The 26,865-nt window shown below is 64.0% G+C and overlaps 1 protein-coding gene across 1 annotated transcript in view; it reads left to right on the forward strand.

The window, feature by feature from the left end:
* Window positions 1–26,865, forward strand: part of GRAMD4 (GRAM domain containing 4) — a 76,708-nt gene that overhangs the window by 48,910 nt on the left and 933 nt on the right. The window contains exons 4-18 of the mRNA XM_082851041.1: window positions 8,162–8,282; window positions 13,917–13,978; window positions 16,098–16,230; window positions 16,586–16,611; window positions 17,179–17,270; window positions 18,584–18,675; window positions 19,764–19,812; window positions 20,873–20,944; window positions 21,327–21,370; window positions 21,446–21,555; window positions 22,308–22,462; window positions 24,093–24,237; window positions 24,990–25,083; window positions 25,801–25,885; window positions 26,728–26,796. Coding sequence (XP_082707167.1) covers window positions 8,162–8,282; window positions 13,917–13,978; window positions 16,098–16,230; window positions 16,586–16,611; window positions 17,179–17,270; window positions 18,584–18,675; window positions 19,764–19,812; window positions 20,873–20,944; window positions 21,327–21,370; window positions 21,446–21,555; window positions 22,308–22,462; window positions 24,093–24,237; window positions 24,990–25,083; window positions 25,801–25,885; window positions 26,728–26,796 — 1,349 coding nt within the window. The remainder of the gene's footprint in view (window positions 1–8,161; window positions 8,283–13,916; window positions 13,979–16,097; window positions 16,231–16,585; window positions 16,612–17,178; window positions 17,271–18,583; window positions 18,676–19,763; window positions 19,813–20,872; window positions 20,945–21,326; window positions 21,371–21,445; window positions 21,556–22,307; window positions 22,463–24,092; window positions 24,238–24,989; window positions 25,084–25,800; window positions 25,886–26,727; window positions 26,797–26,865) is intronic.

Genomic DNA, 26,865 nt, shown 5'->3' on the forward strand with positions numbered 1-26,865 from the left:
GTCGTCGTGGGGTCTAATCATCGTTGCAGGCGTAAGGAGAGTTGCGTGGCCTCGGGGGAGCCATTGGCTCAGGGAAAGGCTTGTAGGAGAGCAATGATCAGAATGCTGATGGGTTTTATTTATTTAGCTGTCTTTGTGCCCCCAGGAGAGGGGGCACCTGGAAGAGGCGGGAAGGCTTCCTACGTTTGCTGTGAATTGGGACGAGTGGATTTGCCAGGCTGTACCCAAGCGTCCTCGTCTGCGGGGCCGCGTCCCCTCACTGGCTTGCGGGGGGGGGGGGGGGGGCGGCGGCTGGGAGGAGGGAGGAGCCCGCTGGTCTCGGCCCCACAGAGTGCCCGCCCCCCCCCCCCCCCCCCGGGAAGGCCCAGGAGAGCAAGGGGCAGCTTGAGGGGGGATGGTGCCCGTGGGAAGGGCAGGGCTGAGGGGGCTTTGTCAGGAGCCCAGGTTAAGAGGACATGGCCCGAGGCCCCCTTGCCTCCAGGACTGGAGTCCCAGACACGCTTGCAAGCCGGCGAGGAGCATGCCGGGAGCTTAGGGCGGGAGCTGCGTGTCCACACGTGTGCACAGCGGCCTGGCTGGCCGTCTCCACATGGGGGGAACCAGCTGCACTTGACCCCTCGCAGGTGAGTGGCGTGGGGAAGGGAGATCGGGGGCGTTGAGAAAGAAAATGTGGTTTCCTGCTGGTGATGCTGTGCGTGAGGAGGCATCTGGGTCTGCCTTGACCTTCGGGTCCACAGAGGTGACAGGAGTGTGTGTGGGTGTTGGGGATCAGAGGAGCGGATGGGAAGGCACCCGGCACCCCGACCTTGGCTCCCGGGAGCGAGGCTGTGGTGGCGGGAAGCCCCTCGCCTCTGTTTTCCCCCCGTGAAGCTCCCCGGCCTGTGAGTCCGCCCACGCCTGTCCTCGAGGGGCGGTGGGAGCCCCTGCCCAGCCGGCCGAGCCCGGGGTGGCTCCCCCGGGGACACACTCTCACTACTGCGGAGGGCCAGCCGCCGGAGCTCAGGGGGCAGGTCTCTGCGGGGGCTCCCCGGGAGCTTCACCCGAGCACCTGCTGTGAGCCAGGCCCTCCATGGAGGCCTCCGAAGTGGGTCCCGCGGGAGGAGGCTAAGCAGTGCTCCGCGGGCACTCAGGAGGGCAGGGGGTCTCCACGTGGCTCCAGGGCCCAGGCTCTCCCACTGCCGGTGGGAGCACGTCCTCTCAGAAGGGGGCCCCAGGGCCCCGCCTGCGTCAGGACAGGAGACCTGCCTCCCAAGGGTCCAGGGTCCAGCAGGACGCTGCCCCTGGGTGGCCCTGGCGTCAGTTCATGCAGGCGAGGTGCCTGGGGCACCACCAGATGCCCCCTCCGGGCAGGGTGTGGGTGCTCGGTCACGGCAGCGTCCCCGCTTTGACAGAGCCTGGTGCGTCATACTTGCACAGCGAGCATTTGCTCACGGAGTTGTGTGCAGGCAGTGGCTTCTCCGCACGAGCAGGCTGACCTGGTGTGGGGCGGAGTGGAGGTCCCCGCGGGGGCTGGGGCTCCTGAGCGGATTACGTGTCAGGGCTCTGGACCCCCGATCGTCTGAGTGCCCCCCGCCACCTCCCAGCAGGTGCTCTGTGTGCAATTACATGACAGGTGGGGACTCTGAATGCCCTTGAGTCCTCAGGGCCAGGGTCCGCGGGAACCCCAGTGCGAGGCGGGGGGAGGCTGAGGCCCGAGGTTTGGGGCCCGCGGGCCTGGCGTGCAGGATGCAGACGGCCCTCAGATGCTGGTGGCGGCCACTCACTCTTGGCACTGTTTGCTGAATTCCCACCGTGGCCCTCCCCGCCCACTGGTGTCCTCTCTGCCTGGTTCTCGACCAGCCTGGTGCATGCGTCCTGCAGTTCACTTGCTGAGAACTTGCTGTGCTGTCCCCACTGCCCAGAGTCCATTCACCGCATCTGTCCTGGCTTCCCCTTGAGCCAGGCTGCGTCCTGGGCCGTCACAGACAGTAATCAGATGGGGTCCTCTCTCTGGGGCCTGAGTTGGGGCATCCTGCAGCTGAATGTGACTTAGGAATGTGGCGTGCTTACCGGGGGTCGTGTTTGCTGAGCCCCTCCCTGTGGAGCTGTGTCACCACATAAGATGGGAGGGGGGTCAGGGGCGTCTCTCTGGGGGAAAATGGCACTTGAGCCAGCACTGAGTTCGGGGGGCACCAGCACGTGCAAAGGTCCTGGGGTGGGTCTGACTGTGGAGGCATTTGGGCACCTGAGAGAAGGCTCCTGTGGCTCAAACCCAAAGAGCAAAGGTCAGAGCAAGATCAGAGGGCGTTGAAGCGGGGAGTGGGGTGTGGCCTCGGGCTGGAAGGACTCCCTGTGTGGCCAGTTTGGGCAGGACAGTGTCAGGTTCTGACTTACACTTTAGAGGAGCCTCTGACTGCTGTTTGGAGCCAGACTGTGGAGGGTGTGAGGAGAGCTGGGGTGCCAGTTAGGAAGCAGGGTGCGAGCCGAGATGAGAGCGGGTGGGTTTGGGGGTGCTTGGAGGAAGAACCCCGACACGCGAGGGTGAGGGCCCTGCCCATCCGTACCTGGCACAGGGCCCCTCTGCTGTAAATAAGCCAGACTGAGAGGGGTGGGGGCATGGCCCTCTTGGGGCTGGGGGTCTGAGGCCTGGCTTCCCGCAGCCCTGGAGCAGGGAGGGGTCTCTGCTCTTCACTCATTGCCTGGCCCCGGCTGGAAATGTCCCCCAGGCCCTAGGCAGGGGCTCCCCCTCCCCCCGGTCCCCCGCTTTGTGCCGTCCCTGGACAGAGTCTCTTCTGTGCCCCTGGGAGGCACCAAGTCCAGCGGGTTGGGAGGCCGTGGTCCTCAGGGAAACTAGGCGGCGCAAGGGCCGCGCTGCTTCACCCCAGGACTGAAGGGGGGTCTCTGGAGGAGGCCGTGGCTGACAGGAGCCTGGTGGGATGGCTCCCTGCGGGCTTGGTGTGGTGTCCTCTCAGCCCCCTTGTCTGGAGGGTTTTCTCCCAGGGGGTGGGAGGGGCCACAGGGCCCTGAAGAATGCTGAGCCACATGCCCAGGCAGCGCGGGAGGCCCCGAGGACTCCAAATATTTACCGAGCACGTGGATCCCGGCACTCAGCAAACCTAAGTATCTGCCCCTCGTTAGGGGCAAAATCGGGCGAGTCCTGAGCTCTCCAGGTGGGAGGTGGGGCTGGCGCCTGTCCTTCCTGCCCCCACCCTGGACGCCCCCAAGAGGCAGCAGGGTCTCCCCATGGCTCTGCCTGCACGGGGCGGGGTGGCCGCCGTGTAGACGGCAGCCGCTCTGCCAGCCCGTCTGTTTCTGGGACCTGGGGCTGTCGTACTGACCTTGGCCTGAATTTCGGGGTCTTGGGCTCGGTGAGGTGGCCAGGACAGGAGAGGAACCTGCTGGGTCCCTCTGAGCCCCATCCTGTCCAGAAAGCAGGCTCCAGGCCCGCGAGGGTCTCACTGGACCTGCAGCGAGGGCAGTGGATCCTGGCCTCCCCGGGCTCCAGTCCACGCCCCTGATTTTGGTGAGTTAGTTGGTCACATTCTGAGGTCTCAGGAATGCCTGTTGGGACTTGCCCAAGTGAGGCTTCTCCTGAGGGAATTTCCATTGCAGCCTGTCAGCCCCACGATTGGGGTGGTCTGTGACCCACCACCTGGACCATGGCTGCCACACGCCACACATGGATGGGGCTGACTTCTGGGTAGAGGGAGCAGTGAGCTGACCCTCAGCCAGACCCTGGAGCCCGCCGCTGCACGTACACCAGCCTCGGTCCCACCCGGTAGGCCGGTGACCCTGACCCTGGGCCGTCTTGGTGCTGGCTCGGAAGTCTGCCGACCTCCCGGGCCCGGGGAGGGTCGTTCCTCTGTCACTGCTGTCAGAGTTGACGTTCCTCTGTCCGGGCGGGGGGGGGGCGGGGGGGTGCTGCTCGGTCTGTTTTCCCTGAGGCTGTTGGAAAGGCCCCGCTTGGACATGGCTGGTCGGGGCCATGGGCTGGGCATCCGGGGTTCATCCTGCCGCCGGCTGACGCTCCCCGAGTGCTCCCGCGCTGTGGACGCCGTGGACCGGGCACAGAGGCCCACCTGCTGGAGCTCGCGGGGCCAGAGCGGGCGGCACCTGCAGGGTCGGGCAGGCCCTGTGGTCGCAGCTGCTGCTGAGTTACACCCTGCAGAGGGCGCTCAGGAGCCAGCGCCTCACCAGTGTAGGCTGTTGTCATTGTCACCGAGGGATGGGGGTGGGGGGAAAGCATACTGACCGCAGGCTGAGCTGCAGGTGGGCGAGCACAGCCCCGCCCCGTGGGAGCCCGTGTGGTGCTTTGCCCGGGACCATCCCGGGGGCTCTGGCAGGCGTTCCCCCTGCTGCCTGGACGCTCCCCCCTCGGGTGCACGGGGCTCGATCCTTCTCCGCAACCCCGCTCACGTCTGCCCTCAGCTCAGGCTCACTGACCAGGGCTGTTCCTACGGCCCAACCTGCCCCCGCCCCCCGCCGAGGGCGGCTCTCTGTTTGGGTCACTTCTTTATCACGAGTGTCCGGAGCGTGCCTGGTACACGAGGCTGCCCGGTGCTCACTGGTGGAGCGGCCGATGCGGGCTCTGAGCTGCTCTGGTCCAGCCTGGCCCAGGCCGTCAGGTTTGTTTTGCGGCTTTAGCTGTTTGCAGAAAAGCGGAAGCGGGATCGTTGGCCCAAAGCAGCTGCCCGCGGAGGGGCCGATCTCTGGTCTCGGCCCTCGACACGCTGTCGCGTGGGGAATGGGTGTCTGTTGAGGATGTGACTCCACGTGGCTTTGTAGCTGGGCCACGGCACGCGCTGCGGCTGCTGTGGCTGTGTCCCTGCTGCACCACTGTCCCATTTGTACGTGGGCCCCGGTGGAGCCGAGCGAGGGGGGTGGCGGCGGCCTCGTGTGCCTCTTTGTGGCGCCAGGTCCTCTGCCCTCCGTGAGTCTGGGGCCTGCCTGTCCCGGGTGGGCGGTGGCTCCTCCAGGGTCACACCTTTGAGAACGCTGAGGAGTGAGGGCTCACGTCCAGGAAATGCAGGAGGTGGGCAGAGGGATGAGGACTGTGTCATCGTGGGGCTGTGATGAGAACGAGCCCACCATGTACCGGTTTAGAAACAAGAAAAAGTGATTTCTGACGTGACTTGGGTCTCGTATCTGCAGGAGCCTTAGGCCTGAGGGAAGTGACCTAAGATTTCCAGGTGGACTTGATTGCATTTACAGTAATTACATCGTACAAAGGCCTTGGGGCGGGATCCTGGAGAAGTTGCCTGCAGCTACCTGTCATTCCCCAGATGTCTGTGGGGCGACCGAGTGGGGAGGGGCTTTGCGGGATGGCGAAGGAGCTCCCCACCTGGAGGACAAGGGTCCTGGTTGTAGCTGGGCTGTGCTCACTTCTGGGGGGCGGGGGCGGAGAGCAGAACCCCTTCACTCACTCACGCAGCAAGTGCTCGGGGCTCTCAGGTGCGCGGTGTAGACTGACACCAAGGCCCAGTGCTGAGCGCTAACTTATATATATATCTATCTATTCATCTATTTATCTATCTATCTATCTATCTATCTATCTATTTTTGCAGTACGCGGGCCTCTCACTGTTGTGGCCCCTCCCGTTGCGGAGCACAGGCTCCGGACGCACAGGTTCAGCGGCCATGGCTCACGGGCCCAGCCGCTTCGCAGCATGTGGGATCTTCCTGGACCGGGGCACGAACCTGCATCCCCTGCATCGGCAGGCGGACTCTCAACCACTGTGCCACCAGGGAAGCCCCTGAGCCCTAACTTTAAAAATTTTTTAATTTATCGTTGATTTACAATGTTGTGTTAATTACTGCTGTACAGCAAAGTGATTCAGTTATATTTACATTCTTTTTTATATTCTTTTCCATCATGGTTTATCCCAGGATATTGATATAAGTATCCCATAGTTCCCTGTGCTTTACAGTGCGACCCTGTTGTTTATCCATTCTGTATATAATAGCTTACATCTGCTAACCCCAAACTCCCACTACATCCTTCCCCCAGGCACCCCCTTCCCCTTGGCAACTACCAGACTGTTCTCTATGTCCCTGAGTCTGTTTCTGAGATTGGTTCATTTGTATCATATTCTAGATTCCACATATAAGTGATGTCGCAGGTTATTTGTCCTTCTCTGATTTACTTCACTTACACGATCATCTCTAGTTGCATCCACGTGGCTGCCGATGTGAGCCCTCACTCTCGAGTCAGCGCGTCATGCTTCCCACTGCCGGGGGCTCTGGTCTGGGCCTGCAGCAGGACCAGCTCCCGTCTGCCTCTGCTTGTGACCTTGGGCCTCCTGCACGGCGGCACTGCCCGGGCACGTGCACGGCGGGCGGTGCACGCATGTTCTCCCATGGTGGGAGGAGGCTGGGTCTTTCCTTAGCCCCACCCGCCTTGGGCTCTTTGCTCCCATCGTCCCTGCAGCCTGGCTAGGCCCCCTACCCCACCGTCAGTGCCCAGGTAGGAGGAGAGCCGGAATCCCCGCCCTGGACCAGACTTAGGAGCATCTGTGTCTTCCATGAAACTGCAAGACTTGTGTCAGGCTGGACTGGGCCTCTTCATCGATGCATAACTCACGTCTTCAGTAGAGGTAGCTGGGGTGCTTTGTGGGAGACACGAAAAGTGCAGGACTAGACTGTATGCACAGCGGGTTCTGGAACCTTCTTGCACACCCTTCTCCTTCTGCTCTTTGGGCCCAGCCGTCAGAGGGGTGGCCGTCCATGGTCCTGATCACCTCCTTGTCCACGGTGCTCTCTGAGGCCCCCCTTCCTTACTAAGCTCAGGCCGCCCTGGGTCCAGGGGCCCAGAGGGTCTGTGTCTTCACTGCAGCTCCGGCCTGGAGGTGGGAGGAGACCCGTCCTCAGGAGTGTGAGCTGGATGGCTGCTCACGGATCTCTTGTGTTGTGTGGTGTCGTCGTGCGGTGTCCGGTCGTGCAGAAATGCAGAGCGACGTCCACTTAGGGCGTGTGCAGCCACGTGTGTACGAGGTTCCTGTCGCCTCTGCAACAGATTTCCACAGACTGGGGGCTTGAAGTAGCCTCTTTATTCTCTTACAGTTCAGAGGCCAGAGGTCTGAAATGAGTGTCACGGAGCTCAAGCCAAGGTGCGGGCAGAGCCGTCCTCCTTCTGGAGGCTCCGGGGGAGACCGTGTCCTTGACTCTTCCAGCTCTGGACGCTGCTCGTGCCCCTGGCTCTTCACAGGCAGCGGGACAGCACCCTCCTGTCTCCTCTCTCTGACCCCTGACCCTCCTGCTTTCTCCTGAGTTTCCATCATTGTGATGACACTGGTCCCATGCACGTAATCCAGGATACACACCCATCTCAAGGTCCTTATCACTTCCGCAGGGTCCCTTTGTCCGTGTAAGGTGCTTAGTCACAGCTTCCAAGGTTAGGATGGCCCGTCCTTGGGGCCATTCCTCAGCCCACCCCACACTCTCAGTTAGAACAACAGCTACCTGGCACTGGCTTCCATCAACACCTGGAATAAATGTCGGGTCCTCATTCTGGCTTTCCGGGCTCTGACGCCCAGCCCGCATCTCATCTGTGACCCCTCCCCCCAGCCCATGGCCCCTCCCGCCTTGGCCTCACCAAGGCTGCTCCCTCTGCACCCCACGCTCTCCCCCGCACCCCTACCCTGCCGGCCCGCGACCTTCTGTTCATCCAGGTTCTGACTCAGACACACCTTGCTGCGGCTTCTCTCGAGCACCCGCTCACCCTGCCACTGTACCCCTCACCGTCCCGCCGCACGGTTCTCAGGTGGTCGGCAGCCGGGTGGCGGAGCTCTCTGCCCCTCACATGGGCTTTGCTCTGCGGCCGAGACCTCCCAGAACTGTACCTGCTGCACGTGTGTCTGTGGAGTGACCAGGTGCCGCCAGCATCCCTTCCTCGGGGTGTCCTGCCCCCGTGGAGGTGGTTTGGTGAAATGCCTTTGGTGTGTCTATCTTGAATGGGTTTTATTTAGTAAAGACACTCTCACCCTTGCTTTGCCCCAGATCTTGCCCTGACTGTGTAAGAGGAGCCCCGGTTGATAGACTCCTGCGGGTGTGCCCCCCAGGAAGGAGCAAGAGAGCTGCTGTTGCCAGTTGTCTGAGTGCTTTGCAGACCAGCCCTCTCTCGGCACCTCTGCCTGGGGGGCAGAATGGACCACATGACACTCACCTGGGCTTCTCTCCCCTCACAGAGGAGGAGCTCCGGAAGCTGCGAGAGGAAACCAACGCGGAGATGCTGCGGCAGGAGCTGGACCGGGAGCGGCAGCGGCGGATGGAGCTGGAGCAGAAGGTCCAGGAAGTGCTGAAGGCCAGGTGAGGGGGGGTAGCAGGTGAGGCGGGGGGAGGGCCAGGTGAGGAGCCCAAGGCCAGGTGAGGAGCCCAAGGCCAGATGGGAGGAGGGGAGAGCCAGGTAACACTGTCACCCAGGTAGCGTTGCCCTCTCGGGGGGTAGCGGTCCCCTGAGCCAAGACCCAGCTCGTACCCTGAGGTGGCCAGTCCCCATGAGCGGCCACCGCCGCCCTCCCAGCCCCTGCCGGACCCAGGGCATCAGGAGGGTGCGTGGGTGAGTGGTGACGGTGGGCCTGGCCCCGACTTTCTGGGCTGAGTCCTGCCCGTGCCCGCGGCGAGCTGCGATCCTGGGAAAGCGGCTGCCTTCCTGTGCCTCGGGGCATCTGGAAACCAGTGGGAGGGGGGGTCTCAGCGGACCCCTGGGAGGTCTGGCCGGGCAGGGCTGAAGAGGGATGCAGAGCCCCCAGAACCACCTGACGTCGCCCCAGGTCTTGGCCAGCAGTCGCCCCCAGGACCCTGAGACCCGCCCCACTGCCCACTCGGACACTCCCCCGCCCCGAGCCCCTGACAGCACCCTCGGGGTCAGCCTTCCTTGGCCAGTCACCTCCTCCCAGCAGGGTCCCTCCATCCTGGGGCTGCCAGAGGCCGCCCCAGCTTCCGGAGGGGGTGGTGCGGACTCCCACCTCTGCCCACGCGAGCTCGGCCCCTGCCTCATGGTACCGCCAGCAAGGAGCGGGTCGTTGCAGGGGGATATTTGCAAGTCCGAAGAGCTGTGTTCTTCCCATCCTGATAAAACCCCCCAGGGCTCCCTGCCCCTGTGTACAGTCCAGGCCGGCGGCCTGGCGGACAAGGCCTGGGAGCTGAGGCCGCCGAAGTCTTCATCCCTCCCCCTCATCAGCCTGGCCTCTGGCCCCGCACCCCTTGGTCCAGGCCCCCCTGGCCTGAGCGCACAGCTGTCTCCAGCTTGGGACACCCCAGTCAGAGCTGGCTTTTCCGTGGGGTGGCCTGGCGTCATTGTCGTTGCGGAGTGTCGTCACTACGGTGGGGCTCTGAGGAGAGCCCCGCTCCAGGTACCGCGTCGCGCGGGCTTCAGCTGCTGGAAAGGCCGAACCTGCTGTGCTTCGCGCTGGCCTCCTCTGGGTCTCAGCAGCTGGTTCTCAGCCCCAGGGAACGGCTGGCACTTGGTTCCCTGGGGGAGAAGGTCCTTTAGTTTCCTGCTCTGCCGGGTGTTAGGACAGCTCCGTGGGCTTTCCAGTGCCCCTGAACGAAGGCCATCTGCCTGTCCCACAGGTCAGCGTGACCCATTCTGCAGTTCTCTGGGGCTCCCCGCGGGGGCCCCGTGTTGGGGCAGGGTGTCACTTGCTTTGCCGGGCTGCAAGGCCGGCACCCCTCCCTGGACCAGAAATCGGACCACGGCTTCAAGCAGTACTTTCCCTGATGTTAAACCTTATGTGAAAATCTGTAGACGTTCAAAGATTCAATTACATTTGAAAACGCAAAGCGGTGCAGCCAGTGACCCGACCTGGACGACTCTGGGAGATCCAGATGCTTGGCCGGGTGTGGGGTGTGTTCTCAGCCCCCTGGCCGGCCGGGCCTGGCCTGCATGGCACGTCACAGTACCGTCACCCGCACTGACGCGCTTCTGTGTGATGCAGTTTCTGTTTATGTGCGGCTTTACCAGAGGCCACGCTTGCCCTGGTGGCGGTGGGCGGCGCTCGGCCTGAGAGGACCCCGTGTGCCAGCTCCCTTTGCAGGGTCCATGTCTTCTGCCTTCCACCCTCCCGCCACCCCCAGCCCACTCCGGGGGTTTCATCCTCGTCCTTTCACCAAAGCCCCTTGGGTGCCTGGCCCCCGATAGGTTCTGAGGCTGCAGACAGATCTGTTTCTCACGGGTCTGCTTGGGGACCAACTGGGGATTACAGGGAAGGAACATCCAGGCCCGGACCGAGGAAGTAGAAGCTGAGGGTCCTGGGGACCATGGGGTTTAGGAACCTTCTGGAAGCTGAGACCTGAGGGAGGAGAGGAACAGGGAGAAACAGGTTCCAGGCAAGGGACCTCCTCTTTCCTTCTTATCCTGGTGCCCATCTGGGGTCGCTGTGGGCCGTCCAAGGTGGGCAACTGTGTGGAGTGCCACCTTCACACCTGGGCGCGCGCGCGCGCGCGCACACACACACACACACACACACACACACACACACACACACACACACACACACACACACACACACTCTGGATCTGCAGGATTAAAACATGGTAGTTTATACAAACCTCTGTTTTGCTTTTTAAGAAAATTCCTGGGAAATCGCCTTGGTTTAAGCTTACTCAAGGCGAAGGCCATGTCCAGTTATCGGTCCGAAAGCAACATGGAGAAACTGCCTTTGACCTCCACTGGCCTCTGGTCAGGCCCTGCCCGGGGCCCACCCTTGGGTTTGCTCTCAGCGGCGCCTCCCACGGCTCCTCCGCCCTCCCGGCTGCGTTGAGGGGGCCGGAGGGCGCGTGTCATCCTCCTGTGCTGCACTGCCCACGGTGTTGGTTGGGGCTTTGGCCGGGGCACCCCGTGTGGGAACTACACAGACCCTGGTGACTGCCTCCTGTGCCCAGCCCGGCCCTGATGTGTGGCCCTGGCACCCCCCGCCCATGGGCTTCATCATCTGTCCTGCGGCCTCGGGTTGTGGCCGGCGGGGTGATTAGATTCTGGGAAAGCCCTCCAGGCACACTCCACTCCAGACTTGTTCCGCTGACCGTTAAACGTCAGCGGAGGTTGTTCCAAAACATTTGGAAGAATCCACAGTTACTAGGAGCGCAAGGGCCCTTTCTTCTGATGAGGCCACCGCTCACTCCCCACCTACCCGGAGCTGTGGGTGGGCCCGGCTGGGAGGCCCTGATAGCTGTCTGCCCTCTGCCTTCCCCTTAATGTTTAGAACATCACTGCCGTGCGCTGTGTTGTCAGTCTGTTTCCCACGTCCCGTGCACGTCGCAGGCACTCATGTTCCACATGTGGTGTGACGGGAAGAAGGTAAAATTCCCCGCCACCTGGAACACCTGCGCCCATGTTGCCAGCCGTCTTTCCCTGCAGGCAGCTGGCAGCCCATTTATACCTAAATACCTGTCCGATTCTAGCGGTGACTATGTTGGGAAGATCACACAGCCAGTGGCTGTGCAGTATCAATATCCTCAGATGGTACCTCAAATGGTGCCAAGCACGGCACCCCAGACAGCCCTGCCGGCCACTCAGACCCCAGGCCCACCTGTGGCTGAGCGACGTGGTGTCCGTCAGGCCCACGAGTCCTCGGTAGCACACCTGGGCCCAGGCTCTGGTGGGAGCCCGTCTGTTAGTGCTTCCTGTGTGAGCTGCCTCTTCAGGACCCCCGGCCGGTTCAGGGAATGTCCTGGTCCGGAGGCCTGGACACCTGCCCAGGAACACAGGGAACCCAGTCTGGAGTCTCCTGCGTGCCCCAGCTCCCCTCCTGTTCCCAGTAAATCCCCGTTTGTCAGTAGCTCTGAGCATGGATGGCCGTTTGGGCAGCCTGGCCACAGGGAGGGGAGGGCATGGAGGCCTGGCCCCCTCCTCTTCCACCCTGGCTCCCTTCTCTGGGACCCCCTCTGTCTCATGGTTCCCTGGCCACTGCTTCACGAGGCTGCAGCCTCGCCCCCTGCTCTCCTCTGATCCAGCTTGTCCTCCGCACTTCCTGCTTTGGCACAGCGCGGCCGGCATGGGTTGCAGTTCCAGGTTATAAACCCGCAGAGCGGGTCGGTTCACGGAGACGCTGGAGTGGGACTGTTCCCGGGTCTAAGCTTGTACTGCCCACTGCACGACCGGCCAACATCGAGAGGCGAGCTGTTGGGACAGGGAATAACGACTTTATTCCCAAATCCAGCAGACCAAGAGGATGGCGGGCTTGTGCCCCCAAAGAACCATCTTGCCTGACTTCGAATTCAGACTCCTTTTTTTTTTTGCGGTACACAGGCCTCCACTGCTGTGGCCTCTCCCGTTGCGGAGCACAGGCTCCGGACGCGCAGGCTCAGCGGCCATGGCTCATGGGCCCGGCCGCTCCGCGGCATGTGGGATCTTCCCGGACCGGGGCACGAACCCGCATCCCCTGCACCAGCAGGCGGACTCTCAACCACTGTGCCACCAGGGAAGCCCCAGGCTCCTTTTATACGAAAAGGGGAGAGGGTAAAGTGAAACACTTCCTGGTTCCCGTCAGCCCCCAGAGAGGATGTGTTCATTTCTTCCTCCTGCAGTCATTCACAGGTGGGCCTGGGCAGGAGGTTTCCTGTGAGCTAAACAGAGGTATTTTAGTTTAATGCTCATTACCTGGGAGGCAGGGTTCCCAGAGATGGGCCACTATGTATAATTTAAGCTTATAGGCAACATCTCTTTAGTGATGAACTTGTGATAGGATGGATACAAAGGTTCTTCCCTATTACAAGATCACATTGTGTTAACAGAGCAGGATGCCGAGGGTCTCCCAGCCCGCTGTCTCTGTCCTGGCAGAGCCCTCCGTGCCCCCCCCCACCCCAGTCCTGCCGAGGTTTGCCTGGGGTGCCACTTTTCCCACATCCTGGGATCTCTGCTGCACTGGGAACCACAGCAGCAGTGTGGCGTGTTGGTAGCCCAGGCCAGTGCAGGGTGAGGAGGGCAGGTGGGCTGGCCAGTCAGGAACAGGGCACTGCCCAAGGGAAGGGGGTCCGGCCAGCGGCTGGGGGCCAGTCCGTCAGGGCCTGTGGCTGAAAGTCAGGTCTGCGGTCAGGATCCGGCAGGTGGCCAGGAACTCCAGGGAGGCTCTGAGGCCGGGTGACTGCTGTGGTCAGGTGCAGTGAGGCCGCAGGGGCAGGGAGCCGGGCAGGTGGCCGGCACGGACCAAGCTGGGACCTGTGCACAGCTTGCCAGGCAGGGGCTCATCCAGCCTGTGGCCTTGCATGCTGCTTGCTAAATATGTGTGTCACTGAGTACCTTTCCATTAGCAGGCCAAGTAACTAGTATGAGAGCTGTGTGTTCTGAGCTTAACATTAAATAAAGAAGCAAATGGGTCAAAATTAATAGGAAAGAAAAGAGTTGTATGTTTGAGACAGTGTTTGGTCATCAAAAAACAAGAAGTGTAGGACTTCCCTTGTGGCGCAGTGGTAAAGAATCCGCCTGCCAATGCAGGGGACATGGGTTCGAGCCCTGATCCGGGAAGATCCCACAAGCCGCGAAGCAACTAAGCCCATGCGCCACAACTACTGAGCCTGCGCTCTAGAGCCCGCGAGCCACAACTACTGAGCCCACGTGCCACAACTACTGAAGCCCCTGCGCCTAGAGCCCACGCTCTGCAACAAGAGAAGCCACCGCAATGAGAAGCCCGGGCACCGCAACGAAGAGTAGCCCCCGCTCGCCGCAACTAGAGAGAGCCCGCACACGGCAACGAAGACCCAACACAGCCAAAAATAACTAAATAAATAAAGTGTGCCCGTGAGGAATGCAGCTCTGTGCTTGGCCTACTGCCCTCACCCGGCGTCTAAGCTGAGCAGCCAGGACCCCAGAGGGATCCCCGAGGGTGGGAACGGGCACTCTGGTGTTGGGCGTGACTCCCGTGAGCACGGGAACCTTGCGAAGCCGGGGCTCATCATGCTGTCTTGAACTAACAGAGATCTTGCTTCTTCTCCCCCTCTAAGAGCCGAGGAGCCGCCCGCTCAGCAGCCTCCGAAAGGGCAGACCCAGGTCAATGATGGAGCAGGTAGGCCTGGGGGACGGGCATGCGGGGCTCTGTTCCCGGGCGCGCTTGCTCACTTCCGGGCAGCCCCTCCTGTTGGCGCTGGGTTAGTGTCTCTGATTACCGGTCGGTGAGTCTCCGTAGCAGATGCAAGGCATTCGATCAAAACATGACTTTATTTTCTCCTAAAAATACAACGCGACATCTCTCCCAGCCCTTCCCCGAAGAGGAATCATGTCGTGGTCACACTGGCTGCTTGGCCCCTGGCCTGGCGACCTGCTTCCAGAGGCCGGCTGTCCTGACAAGGGGGTGAGTGGGGCGGTGGGGTCAGCTGCGGGCATTGTGTCCCAGCACCCCCAGGTCAGGACGCAGAGCTCCTTTCAGTGCCTCTTCTTCCCACCCCGGGCTCGAGTTCCTTATCTCCCTCAGCACTTGGTACTTTCTGAAGCTGTCCTTCAGAGGACGGCATGGGAGGAAACTGGGCATCTCAAGGGGCCGGATTTGTGGTGCACCCAGGCCCCTCGCAGGCTGAGAAGGTGGGAGAGGGGATAGGGTTAGGGTTGACGGTAGGCCCCTGCCTGTGCTGGGGGCTCAGGGCGACAACAGGAGGGCCTTCGGTTAAGCCCTGCCCAGTGTGAAGGTGAGGAGACCAGGGCCCGGGAGGGAAGGCCCCTCAGGCTTCCGCTCCAGGTGGAGGCTGAGCTCAGACCAGAGCCGGGTCCTGACCCCCCACCTGCCGTCCAGAGAGGGAGACGCCTCTTTCCCAGGGCCCCGGTGCTGGGCCCGCAGACAGGCCAGCCGGCTGCGGCATTGGCTGCTGTGTCCACTGGGTCACAGTCCCCTGGGTTCTCAGGGTTCATGACCAGTGGCCCAGGTTCCAAGCCAGGAGCAGCGCTGGAGACCCCCCCCCCCCCGCCAAGGCCCCTGCTGTGTGTGGAGTTGATGAGCCTCCTGTGCTCGTGGGAGGTGTCAGAGGAGAGTCCTTCCACCCCGTCCCCACAGCGGGGGTCACCGTGTCGTGCTCTGCGTGGGAGGTGGGGAGTGTGGGTAGGGAGGGAAGGACCCCACCAAGCGCAGCCCCGAGGATGGAGGTGGCGGGGACGGGTGCTCTGCGTGGTGCTGGGGAAGAGGGGCTCGGGAGCGCCGTGAGGCCTGTCCACTCGGGCAGCCCGCCTGACCTAGACCCGGAGTCGGCGAACTACAGCTCCCTATCTGCCTTTACATTGAAAAAAATCTTTTTACACTTTTAAATGGTTGAAAAAAAATCAAAAGGATTTGACACGTGAACGTTGCATAAATTTCAAATTTCAGCGTCGTCAGTGTGGTTTCATGGGGACGCAGCCACGCCCGTCCCATTACTCACTGTCCGCGGCTGCTGTCCAAGCGGTTATAGGGCTGAGCCTGCCTAGACCCTCCCGCTAAAGACCCTGTCGTGCTCCAGGTGGGCTGTGAGAACCCGGGCCCCTGCCGGCCCTCCTCTGGGCATTTCTGAGCCTCGCGGCTTCTGTGTGCGCCGCCTTCCATCCCCCGGCCTCCGTCCCTTCGAGCTGGCAGCACATGACCACCTGCGTGCAGTCCATCCCCCTCTGACTGTGGTGGGACAGCGCCTCCTGCAGGCGATTCCACGGCCTGCTCTCCGAAGGGACAGACTTGTTCCACGAGATTCGGGCTGCTTTTCTCGAGTCTGACATGGATGACTTCAGTCACTGGGGTCCCCAGCGGACCACAGCCGCTGACGCACGCCCACTGGCTGTTCCCCAGGGTCCGGGTGTCCCTGGGAGTGAGCCCACCTGGCCACTTCCCAGACCAACCAGTGTGCCTGGCGGGGGGGGGGGGGTCAATGCAGCACCGGTGGTGGGCTGAGAGCCCGCCTGGACGGCACCTGTGCCGGGGACAGCCTCCAACAAGCCGGGGTCGGTGTGAGGAACACGGGGACCCCCGGGGTCTGCATTGGTTGGTTTGCACCTCGTGGTGAAGTGGATCGGGCTCTGTTCTCAGGGCACCCGGCCCCTCACAGTTCTGGCGTGGATGTGCCCTCGCCAGCCCGGCCGGGAGCCCCACCTGCCAGTGCCCCCGCCTCTGCCGCTCTGTAAGGCCCCTCTCGGCCTGCTGCCCTCACCCGGAACCCCACCCCGTCCTGCAGACCGACGGAGCCAGGGGCTGTGCCCCCGTGTCCAGAAGTGGTTCTATGAGAAATTCGGGGAGTACGTGGAGGACTTCCGGTTCCAGCCCGAGGAGAGCACGGTGGAGACGGAGGAGCCCCTCAGCGCCCGGAGGTGGGGCCCAGGTGGAGGTCGGGGTGGAGGGGCAGCTGTCCCGGCAGGACAGGACTCCTCGGGGCCGACAAGCAAAGCCCGGGAGGTTTCGCGGGGGCGGCCGCACGGCCGTGCCCCCCAGTCAGTGGTCGTACTGGTGCTTTGCGACAGACGCCACGCGGGGACGGTGGCGACCCCGAGAGTGCCTGCAGGCCGGGCCGGGCCCTCAGACTCGGGTGGGGGCGGCGTGGGCGGGAGACAAGGAAGCCTCCCCCCATGGGTCACCCGTGCTCCCCGAGGGCCCGCAGGGAGCTGCGGGGTCAGGACGCGGCTGCGGCCGAGTGGGTGCTGGCGCTCATCTCTTCCCCCCTCTTAGGTTGACCGAGAACATGAGGAGGCTCAGTAAGTACCCGGCGTGGACTCAGTAAGTACCCGCTCGTCGCTGTGGCTGTGTGAGCCGCTGGGGCCGGGGCTGCCCGGGCGGTGACTGCGGTCTTGCACTGAACTGGACTTGCTTCCGGAAGCACGCTTTTCAGGAGTTCCCAACCCAGCCTTCTTCCTAAGGCTGTGGGAAGTATGTCCCAGGCTCACCCCGTCTGTCTGTCCGCCCCTGGCCCGTGGCCAGAAGCCGAGTTTCCCTCCAGGCCTGGGAGCCCCAGCGAAACGTGGTGCAGGGCCCGGGGTGTGCAGACTAAATCCCCGTTCCCCGCCTGCCGGCATGGGCCAGGGCAGACAGGCAGACAGACGTCTCCCCGCGGGGATGGAGCATGGGCCGCAGCCAGGGAGTGGCCGCGGGAGCGCTGGCCTGGGGTCAGGCGTGCCGGGAGCCCGCGATGGTTGGGGTTTGCTTTGCTCCTTTTGGTTCCCTCCCCCTCCCCGCACCGCCAGCTGGTGCAGCAGCCGGGCTGCCAGGTGTGTCCGAGGGCCGGGCTAGCGCTGGCCTGACCGCATGGTCCGTTCTGTCCCCAGAGCGCGGTGCCAAGCCTGTCACCAGCTTTGTGAAGAACCTCTCTGCCTTATCCGACTGGTACTCCGTCTACACGTCTGCCATCGCCTTCACCGTGAGCGCTCCCCGCGGGTGGGTGGTGGGGTGTGCACCCTCCCTGAGGTTTCCTGAGGGACCCACCCATCCCTGCCGTGTGGGACAGCTCCCGGCCTCGGTGTTTCCGTCTGTAAAGTGGGCTGCAGAGCAGTTGTAAGGACTGGATAAGAGTGTTGTAGGGTGCAGCCTGGGGTGGCAGTGGGGCTCCCCGCCTGCCCGGAATCCCCGCAGCAGCGTTCTTGGGAGAGGGCCTCGTGCCAAGCTTATGGCCGACTTTCCCAAGTGGGATGGGGAAGGGCCGGGGGGGCGGTCTGTCTGCTTGTGCAGAAACCAGCCGTCCCTGCCATCAGACACCGGCGCCTGGGGGAGGCTTCTGGCGGGCGCACAGTGGCCTAGGGGCCAAGCAGGCCACCAGGCCTGGGGAAGGTAGGCGGCGTTGGGCCAGCATCACGGGGTGCTTTGGGAAAGACAGGCCCAGTCGCAGTCTGAGTTGTCCTGTGGTGGCTGCTCCCAGCCCTGCCCGGGGAGACCCTGCTGTCCAGCAGGAGGAGGATGGACAGGGAGAGCCACAGCCCCCAAAGGCCCCATCTCTGCAGAGGCCCCCATAGGTGGCCTCCACCTGAGAGGGTCCTGAGGGCCGCCCTGAAGCCCCAGGGGCCTCCCGTCCACCAGGGAGATGGGTGTTGTGCACATGCAGAGGACAGGCCGTGGTGGCCAGGGGCCAGCCCCCCTCACCCTGGAGGTCTCCTCCGGCCACCCTCACACGCACTCTGCTCCCTGGGGCCTCAGCTGCTTTGGGTCCCAGGTCCCTAGTTCCGCCTGTGTGTTACGGCTGAGCTCACCCTGCCCGCCGTTCAGACCACCTGCCAGGCCTCCTCCTGAACCCACTGCATCCATCCCCTACCCTCTCTGAGTGCCGGCGCTGTGACCAGCACCCTGCCTGCCCTGTGGCGCGGGGTAGACTGTCAGCAGTGCTGGGTACGCGGATGCCTCCGGCTCTGCCAGGTGGGCCCGCAGTGGCGGTGGGCCAGGACCTCTCTGTAGGGTCAGCCCTCCTCCTGTGATCCTGGGCCACGTCCAGGACGCTCCTTCCGGGCATGACCGCTCCCAGCCCACCCAGAGCAGTGTTTCCGTCTCCCCTCCTCCCTGAGCGGGTTTGTCTATGCTGCGTGCCCTGGTCCTCGGGACCGCGGAGGGCCGCTGGGGCCTGGTCTCCCCGTCTGCGAGTGCGGCCTGCCCGGCTGGGGGAGAGAGGGGTCTGGTCTGTCCTGACCCACGCGGGCAGGTCGCCTAACCGTCTCCCTCCCGACCCGTTTCTCTCCAAACCCGCAGGTGTACATGAATGCCGTGTGGCATGGCTGGGCCATCCCCATGTTCTTATTTCTAGCAATTTTGAGGTTATCCCTCAATTACCTCATAGCCAGGTAGGTGCGCCGGTGTGCTGCGTGTGCGCGGCTGTGCCGTCTTCCTGCGTTACACGCACGGCAGGGCACGTGCCGAGCCGGCTCTGTGTCACGTGCTGGCGTTTTGGGAGGTTGTCCTCTAATAGTCCCCGAGCCCCCAGGAGGATGGTTTGCTGCAGCAGGCAGGGTGATCCCCAAACCCCAGCAGCTCTGTCCAGCAGGCTGCCAGTGGGTGCCGGCTTTGGGGCCACTCCGGCCCCTCCTCCGGTCGTGCTGCTTTTGGGCAGGAAAGTCCCCCCTCCACACACACCTCAACAGTGACATCCCAGTGGGCGGAGGCGGGGTTGACGGAGCTGCAGCGGCTCTGTGCCCTGGGAGGTCCCCACTGGTCGGGGTGCAGGTGCCAGAGAGGCGCTGGGACTCAGCAACCCCAGAGCCCAGGGCCACGTGGTGTCTTCCCTGCGCCCTCTCCAAGCACCCGCTTTCCATCTCGAGGCTGGGGGCGGGCGGCCCTATTGGAAGCCAGCACGCTGGGGTGGGAACCCCACGTCCCCGGGCCCTCCCGGGTCTGTGTGGACCTGAGGTCGCCCCCCAGAGTGAACCCCAGCTCCACGTCGGGCCTAAGAGGAGGCCCTGCCTTCTGTATTTTCACTGAGCCGTTCAAAAGTTCACTTTACACACTGTTTTTCTAGGTGCTTCTCTGCGGTTGTCTAACTTGGTTCATTTGAAAATGTTTCTCGTAGAAAACTTTTAAGCGCTTATGAAAGGGTTCTCCGTGCCCAGACTAGACGTGGTTCACTAAAGTTGTTGCCGTTGCCACTTCCTTGGCTTACTTTGAGAGGCCCGTCACCTCTGGGTGCTTGTAAATGTGTGCCCACCCCGAGGAGGGCCCCTGGGGAGGGATCTGTGGGGGTGACCTGGGTCATCTCCCCTCTGGAGCCTAGGAGGGGGTCCTGCTGGTCTCGGCAGATGGCTCCTGTCCCAGTGGCCAAAATTTCTGGGGGCGGCTCCTCGTTGGGAGCACAGGCCTGGGGACTTGGCGTCACCCCTCTGCGGCCACCGCCTGCAGACGATGCTGTTGTAAAGGCGTGCTGTCTCCTGTTTGCCAGGGGCTGGAGGATACAGTGGAGCATCGTGCCTGAAGTGTCCGAAGTGGTGGTGAGTCGTGGGAGGGGCTCCGTCGCCAGGGGGGCCAGGCTCTACCTGCCAGTGCTGTGCGGGGGCCGCGGGTCCCCCTGCCAGGCGGGGAGAGGTCGGGGAGGAGGCCAGCCGCCCCCACCCGGAGCCACGTGGCCGCACCCTGACCCTCACCAGCTGATGCCCGAGCGGCCTTCACGGGCCTGGGCTCGGCTGCGTGGGAGGCAGGTTGGCCTGGCCGGGCCTGGCCTGACCTGACCCTCCTCAGCTGGGACGTGATGTGGAGGGGAGGTAGCGAGGGGGCCCCTGTAGCCGCTCGCAGCCTCCCGTGGAGGGAGGTGGACGGTGGACGGGCTGGACCAGTTTTCATTGGTGTCCGTCACACCTGTTTGTTTATGCGCTGGCTGCTTTGGGGCTGCAGAGGCACACGGGCTGTCACCTGGCCCTTTACAGAAAGTTTGCCCACCACTCTACGGGGGACTCTGGCCCGTGAGGCTGAACCACCGGGCACAGGCAGGAGGGAGGCCATGGTGCATGCGTGGGCTTCATCAGGCGTTTGAGCACTTACCATGTGCGTGGAGCACACAGTAGGGGTGCAGGATGTGGTGGTGTCTGCAGGGGCCCCTTTAGACAGGGGTCAGGGAGGGTGTCTCTGGGGAGGCAGGCCCGTGCCCTTTGGCCCTGGTACCTGGAGGTCTTAGGGAGGTTCTTGCTGAATGAACTCAGACAAGCAGGACGAAGTCGGCCCCCTGCTGGGACCTCAGTTCCCCCGCCTGTAAAGTGCGGGTGGGTGCGGGCTCTGTGGTCTCAGATGCGCCTCTGAAGGTGATCTGTTCAAGCAGCCCTGCCCACCTGGGGGGCTGCCTACCACCCTCTCAGGCACCAGACGGGTGTCATCTAGCACAGCTGCCCGTGCTGCCCCCTCGGGCTGGGCCCCCCAGGGATGTCCGTCCCTCTGACTGTGTCGGGGCAGCAGAGACCTGGTCCCTGCCTGGGCTGGGAGGCCTCCTTGCTGTTTTTGTCAGTCATTTCTCTGAACTGATAAATTTCAGTGGAAATTCTCTTTCCCCTTTGACTGAAGGAGCCTCCAAAGGAAGACCTGACCGTGTCTGAGAAGTTCCAGCTCGTGCTGGACGTCGCCCAGAAAGCCCAGGTACCGCTGCCGGGCTCCAGGTGGGGGCACCCCAGCTACCCATCCCTCCAGACCTGGCTCGTCTGGGAGCTGACACCCGAGACAACCCGGTTGGTGGGGAGGGCCCTCTTGGCTCGGTCTGACGCCGGCGCCCCAGTTGGCGGAGGCCCTCCTGACCAGTGCCAGGCGAGCTCCTGGGAGGGTGCGGGCCTGGGTCCCTCATCTCGAGCGGTGCCTTAACCCGTGATTCGGACCGGACCGTCACCCGGTCCTCGGCCTGGGAGCGGCTGGGCAGGACCACGGGCTCCGTGGTGCCGGCTGTGGTCTCCCGGGTGCTGGGCGTCTCCAGCATTGCCCTGTGGCCCCGGGGGTGTATCGTGACCGCAGCTGCTTCCTCACACAGAACCTCTTTGGCAAGATGGCTGACATCTTGGAAAAGATCAAGAAGTAAGTCGTCAGCCCCTGGCCGGCCGTGTCTAGACTGCGCCCGCCACCTGGCTGAACCTCCCCTCCCCTCTCCAGCCTGTTCATGTGGGTGCAGCCTGAGATCACCCAGAAGCTGTACATCGCGCTGTGGGCCGCCTTCCTCGCCTCCTGCTTCTTCCCCTACCGCCTGGTGGGGTTGGCCGTGGGTAAGGAGCCTGCCGTGGGTAAGGTGCCGTGGGTAAGGTCAGCGCGACGCGCCGTCTGATCAGCACCGTGAGCTCTGTCCACGGTGCGTGGGTTGGGGGCGGGCAGGGGGCACCCGGCCTGAGCTGGAGTGTTGGCTGTGGCAGTCACACAGTTCGGGGGCCTCATGGTCTGGGCACTGTGCCCACCTGCCCTTTGGCCCCCAACGTGCAGGTGGGTCCTCGGTCTCTCGCCCCCTCCCCGCCCCCCTCGCCAGGAAAACCAGGGCAGGCAAGTGAGGCCGTGGGGGGAATGACAAACGCCAACGCAAGTGCAGCGTGCTCCGGGCTGTCTGTCTCGTTTCTCTGGGGACCTGGGCCAACGCAGGTGCCCTGACCAGGAGGCGGGAGCCCCTGGCCGTCACTGCCGGCTCACCTAGTCAGGCGCGGGCAGGCTGGGGACGGGTCCCCCGCAGTCCTGCTCACGTCCCCTTCGGAGGATGGTGGCTCGTGGTTTTGTTCGGTTGGTCGGTTTTAGGGACAGGTTAGTGTTTGGCCTGAGCCACCTCTGGGTTGGAGGTAACAACACACACACAGAAGTGGCTTCCCTTTCAGCTGGGGTCACTTCCCTGCCCTGTGTAACCACCCCAGGACCATCGGCCCACACATGGGTCCCGGGAGGCCCTCTACGGAGCACCCGGCGGGGCGGGGACCACTGCGGCCACACGGGCAGGGCCGCAGGATCCTGGAGAAATGGGACCTTATTCTGCCCCCAGGACTCTACGCCGGAATCAAGCTTTTTGTCATTGATTTTATCTTCAAACGCTGCCCGAGGCTGAGAGCCAAGTATGACACTCCCTACATCATCTGGAAGAGCCTCCCTACGGACCCCCAGCTCAAGGAGCGCTCCAGCACTGCTGTGTCACGCAGGGTAGGCCCCGCAGCGGCCGGGAGATGCGCCGGCCACACTCTGCTGTCCCTCACTTCCGGCTTGCGGGGAGGCTGGTGTCTCTGATTTTCGGGGCCCTTGAAACAGACAATTTAAGACAACTGCGGGGGTGGATTCGCTGTGACCGGCTCTGCTGTCCCGAAGGTCCAGGGCGGGCACCCTGGGGCCGGCCAGCCCTGGGCAGGGGACAGCTGCTGGGGGAGGCTGTGCAGCGCTTGGAGGCTGGTCGGGGGGCCCCTACCCATCTAGAGTGGTTGGGCCCCGCCAGGCGAGGCGGGCCCCCAGGCCAAGGGCAGGAGGGTACAGGGCGTTGGCCGTGACTGCTGAGACCCTGGGAGCTTTGGGAGCAGGGAGCCCTGGGAGTGACTGCTCTCTGGGTGGGTGCCGGGTCCCTGCTGTTCCCGGCAAGGGCACAGCAAGGCCGAGATGGGCACATTTTGTGCTCATGGGCTGGGACTAGGTGGAAGGCCGTGTGGGCATTAGGCACCCTGTCCAGAGCCAGGACGAGGAAGGCAGTCTGGCCTTGGTGCTCTTTCTGGGGTCTCAGACTAGTGGGGAGGTTCTGGGCTCAGTAGGACTCCCACGGAGGTGTAGGAAGGCTTCCTGGAGGTGGTGACGTTGGATTTCAGAGTCTCGTGTATGAGTGTCCTCTGAAGAAAGGGTGTCTGGGAACTGATGCTTTTGTGCGTGGAAGGGAAGCTCTGGGTCAAGTGTGGGTCAGGCTTCCTGGGTTCTAGGACAACAGAGCTTGTTGGGGCCCCCGACTCGCAAGCCAGGTGTGCAGCCGGGCAGGCAGTAGCAGCCTGCACCTGGGGAGCCGGTGGGTGGGCTCTGGTCACGCAGACGGAGGTGGACCCAAGGGGTGAGGCCCAGGAGCAGGCAGCCTGGCTCCCTGAGTGTCGTAGACCCGAGAGGCTGGGGTGGGCTTTCCGGGGTGGAGGGCAACCCCAGCAGGGCGTCCCGCGGCCGTGTGTCTGCGCATGCTGCTTTGCTCAGCTGGCGTTTACCGCCTCGTGTCACGAGGACCCACCTTTCCTTCCGTGGCCGCATGTGTGTGTGGTCCCGTCCGGCCAGCTGTCGGGACACGACAAGGTACGGTGTCCGTGTGGTATCCGCACCCCCACGCCGTGCCCTGATGCTGCGCGTTGCTATGGTCTGACTCCATTTGACTTGCCAACCTTGCTCTCGGTGGCCTGTCCTGCGGCCGGTCCCGGTGTCCGCAGCGCGGGCGTGAGCGCCTGACGGTTCCGCACTGACCACACGTGCTGGGTCGGGCTCCGCACAGTGCCTGGGGCATGGCGTCGCGGGGAGAGGGCCTGCCCGCCGCAGCCGGGCTGCCTCTGCCCAGGCGGGGGCTCGTGGGCGAGGAGGACGCGACACCGCGTCTGGGTGTGCCTGCCTCTCGGCTCGTCTGTCCACGTGTGCGTGGGCGGGGCCTGGGCGGGGCGAGGCGAGGCTGCGTGCGTGCTTGCGTGCGTGCGTGCGTGCGTCCCCGCGCGGCCCCGCCCCTTTCCGCCCCACCCCCACCCCCACCCCCACCCCCACCCCCACCCCCACCCCCACCCCCACCCCGGCTGGCGGGGCTGACGGGGACGTCGTGTGCCCTCGGCAGCCGCAGACGGCCTCCTCGCGGAGCTACGTGTCCAGCGCGCCCGCCGGCCTGAGCAAGGACGAGGACGCCAGCCGCGTCCACGGCGCCAAGAAGAGCAATTTCCATGAAATCTTTAACTTGACAGAAAACGAGCGTCCGCTGGCGGGTACGTGTGTACTGAGCCCGTGGCCAGGCCAGGCGGGGTCGCCCGCCCCAGGGCTGGGGGGCCCGACGGGGGCCGAGGGAGCGCCGGCCGCCCGCCTCCGCCTCCCGGGCGTCCTGGGCGGGTGGGTCGGAGGGGCCGAGCGCGTCTGCAGTGGGGGGCTTGACAGCGGAAAGGCAGGCGGCCCCGAAGCGGAGCCGCAGAGCGCCACGCGTGCAGGGGCTTCCCGGTCCCGCCCTGGCCAGCCCGTCCCTTGCCGTGGCCTCCTAGAAAGCTGGGTGGTGACAGGTGACTCGGGAGCCCAGGGCCCTGCTCGGCGTCCCCGAAACTCCTGCGCTGCCCGGCTCTCCGTGCGGCGGGTCGGGGGCCCTTAAACGGTTTGGCCTGTGTCGTGTGCGACACCAGCTGCAGAAAGAGAACTTTGGAGAATTTAAGTTTTGACCTTCTCCTGAGCTCCTTTTCTGCTGACCCAGACCGTGAACCTTGAGAGTCGTGGCCGTAGTTTGATTTATTTAAATTGTGCTTTTCCTTTAAAAATAAAAAACAACAAAATCCCTGCCCATTGACGTGGGAGGGGAAACATCTGCTTTCCAGAGGCTCTCAGAGGCCCCTTTCCTCCCACTGGGGGTTTCATCTGGTGGTGGAGGGTGAACGTCAGCACATCCTTGAAAAGCCAGTGCTTGAGGGTTCCGACGTCACGCCAGAGGGCGGGTATTTGCAGTAGGAAAGGTCACGGCCGCTTTTGTCCCCGTCAGTGTGTGAGAGCGGCTGGCGGTGCTGCCTGATAAACAGAGACCGCAAGATGCCCACCGACTACATCAGGAACGGGGTCCTGTACGTGACGGAGAAGTGAGTGAGCCTGTCGGCGGCTGCGGGCGGGCGCCAGGATTAGAGGGGGCTCCTCGCGGGCCCAGCCGTGGGGGCCCCTAGCCCTGCCGAGACCCCAACTCCTGCTGGCTCCCGGCCCCCCGGGGGGGAGGTGCCGCCTCTGAGCCGGGCGCAGCCGGGGCCGCAGGCCGTCGTTTCCCCAGGCCCCGGGATGCCCTGGTCTGGGTGCTCAATGTCGTGTGGCCGGAACCGTGCGGGTCCCCCAGCCAGGGCCGTGGCCCCAGGGCGGCAGCAGGGTTCTTGTTACCCTCCTTCTGGGGTGTAGCAGCCCAGCTGCTACAGGGGTGGGAGGGGCGGAGCAGGTGCAGGGTGGGGTCTGTTCTTAGCCCTGGGGTCCCTCGGCACCTTGCCCCCCACTGTCAGCTAAGGACCACCTGTTCGTCTCTACCCCCTCGCTGGAGGAACTGGCCGGGGAGGCCGACACACAGGTCTCTTGCTGGGCGCCCCGGGGATGCTCACGTCATGGGAACGTGAGTCGGGTTCGGTGTAGAGCAGTGGGGTTTGAACCTGAGAAGCGGAGAGACCCAGTAAGAATGAAATGGGTTGTAAGAGGCCGGCGCGTCGCGGCAGGTGAGGGGCCCTGTGTCTGGCTGTGGCTGCAGCCGCCGGGCACGGTCCCCTCTGGCTCACCTGCTGGGCTGTGCTCTGTCCACCCCTGCCCCCTGCCGCCGCCGGTAGTTACCTGTGCTTCGAAAGCTCCAAGTCCGGCTTTTCCAAGAGGAACAAAGTCATCAAGCTGGTGGACATCACGGACATCCAGAAGGTGGGTGCGGCCCCTGCTCGCCCTCGCCCCCAGTCTCAGGAGCGGAGGAGCGGCGGGGTCGCGAAGCCGGCGGCCGAGTTGGGAGCGGGGTGCGATTAGAACAAAACGAGGGGTGCCGTCTGGATTGTCGGGCAGGCGTCGTTTCTCCCCGCGGCAGGGCCCCGCTTCTAGGCGGTGTCTGTGTGGAGCCCCGCGGCCCGTCGGGGGGTATCCACGTGCCGCGGGCTGTGCGCTCTCTTCTGCCGGGCGGACCGGCGTCCGGTGTCTTCGCACGGATGGTGTGTGTGGGGGTGGGGTGGACAGTGAGCTGGGCCCCAGCAGCCGTCTGCCCCTTGGCCCTGAGACGTTCCCCCGGGGCAGGCTGTCCCGTCTCCGGCACTCCCCAGCACTTTCCGTCGTGTCACGTGGAGCAGGTACAGGTGTGCGCAGAGCCTGACACACACACCTGGCGGGGGGGGGCCAGGTCCACCCACGCCCCTTCTGGGGCTCCTGGGTGGGCCCCCAGGGGTCCGCTGGGCAGCGTCTCCTTTCCTCTGAGGGTGTGTCAGGAGCACCCCTGTGGCTGTGGTGGGTCCCTCCCTCCCAGAGACGTGTGTGGTCGGAGGAGCAAGACTGGGCTGGGGGACCTGCTCCCCCCACGTGGTGCTCTTTGGGGGGCCCCGGCGAGGCTGGGCGGGTGTGTCAGCAGGTCTAGTGTTCCGCTCACACCGTCAGTCCTCGTCCTCTGCTGGCTGGGGAGGCCCAGGCCCGTCTGGGGCTCCGTGGATTGCACCCTGGGGTGTGGGGAGGGTGGCCCCGTCTCCAGGGGGGCCCGTGGTGACAGGCACGCCGTTGGCTTTCAGTACAAGGTCCTCTCCGTCCTCCCGGGGTCGGGCATGGGGATTGCCGTGTCCACGCCATCAACACAGAAAGTAAGTGCTGGGCGGGGGCCGGGGAGGCGGCGGCGGCGGCGGGGGGCCGGGCGTGGCTCTGAGCGCAGG

This window comes from Leucopleurus acutus (genome assembly GCF_964270905.1).
Source record: "Leucopleurus acutus genome assembly, chromosome: 11".
In the NCBI taxonomy this organism is placed as follows: Eukaryota; Metazoa; Chordata; class Mammalia; order Artiodactyla; family Delphinidae; genus Leucopleurus; species Leucopleurus acutus.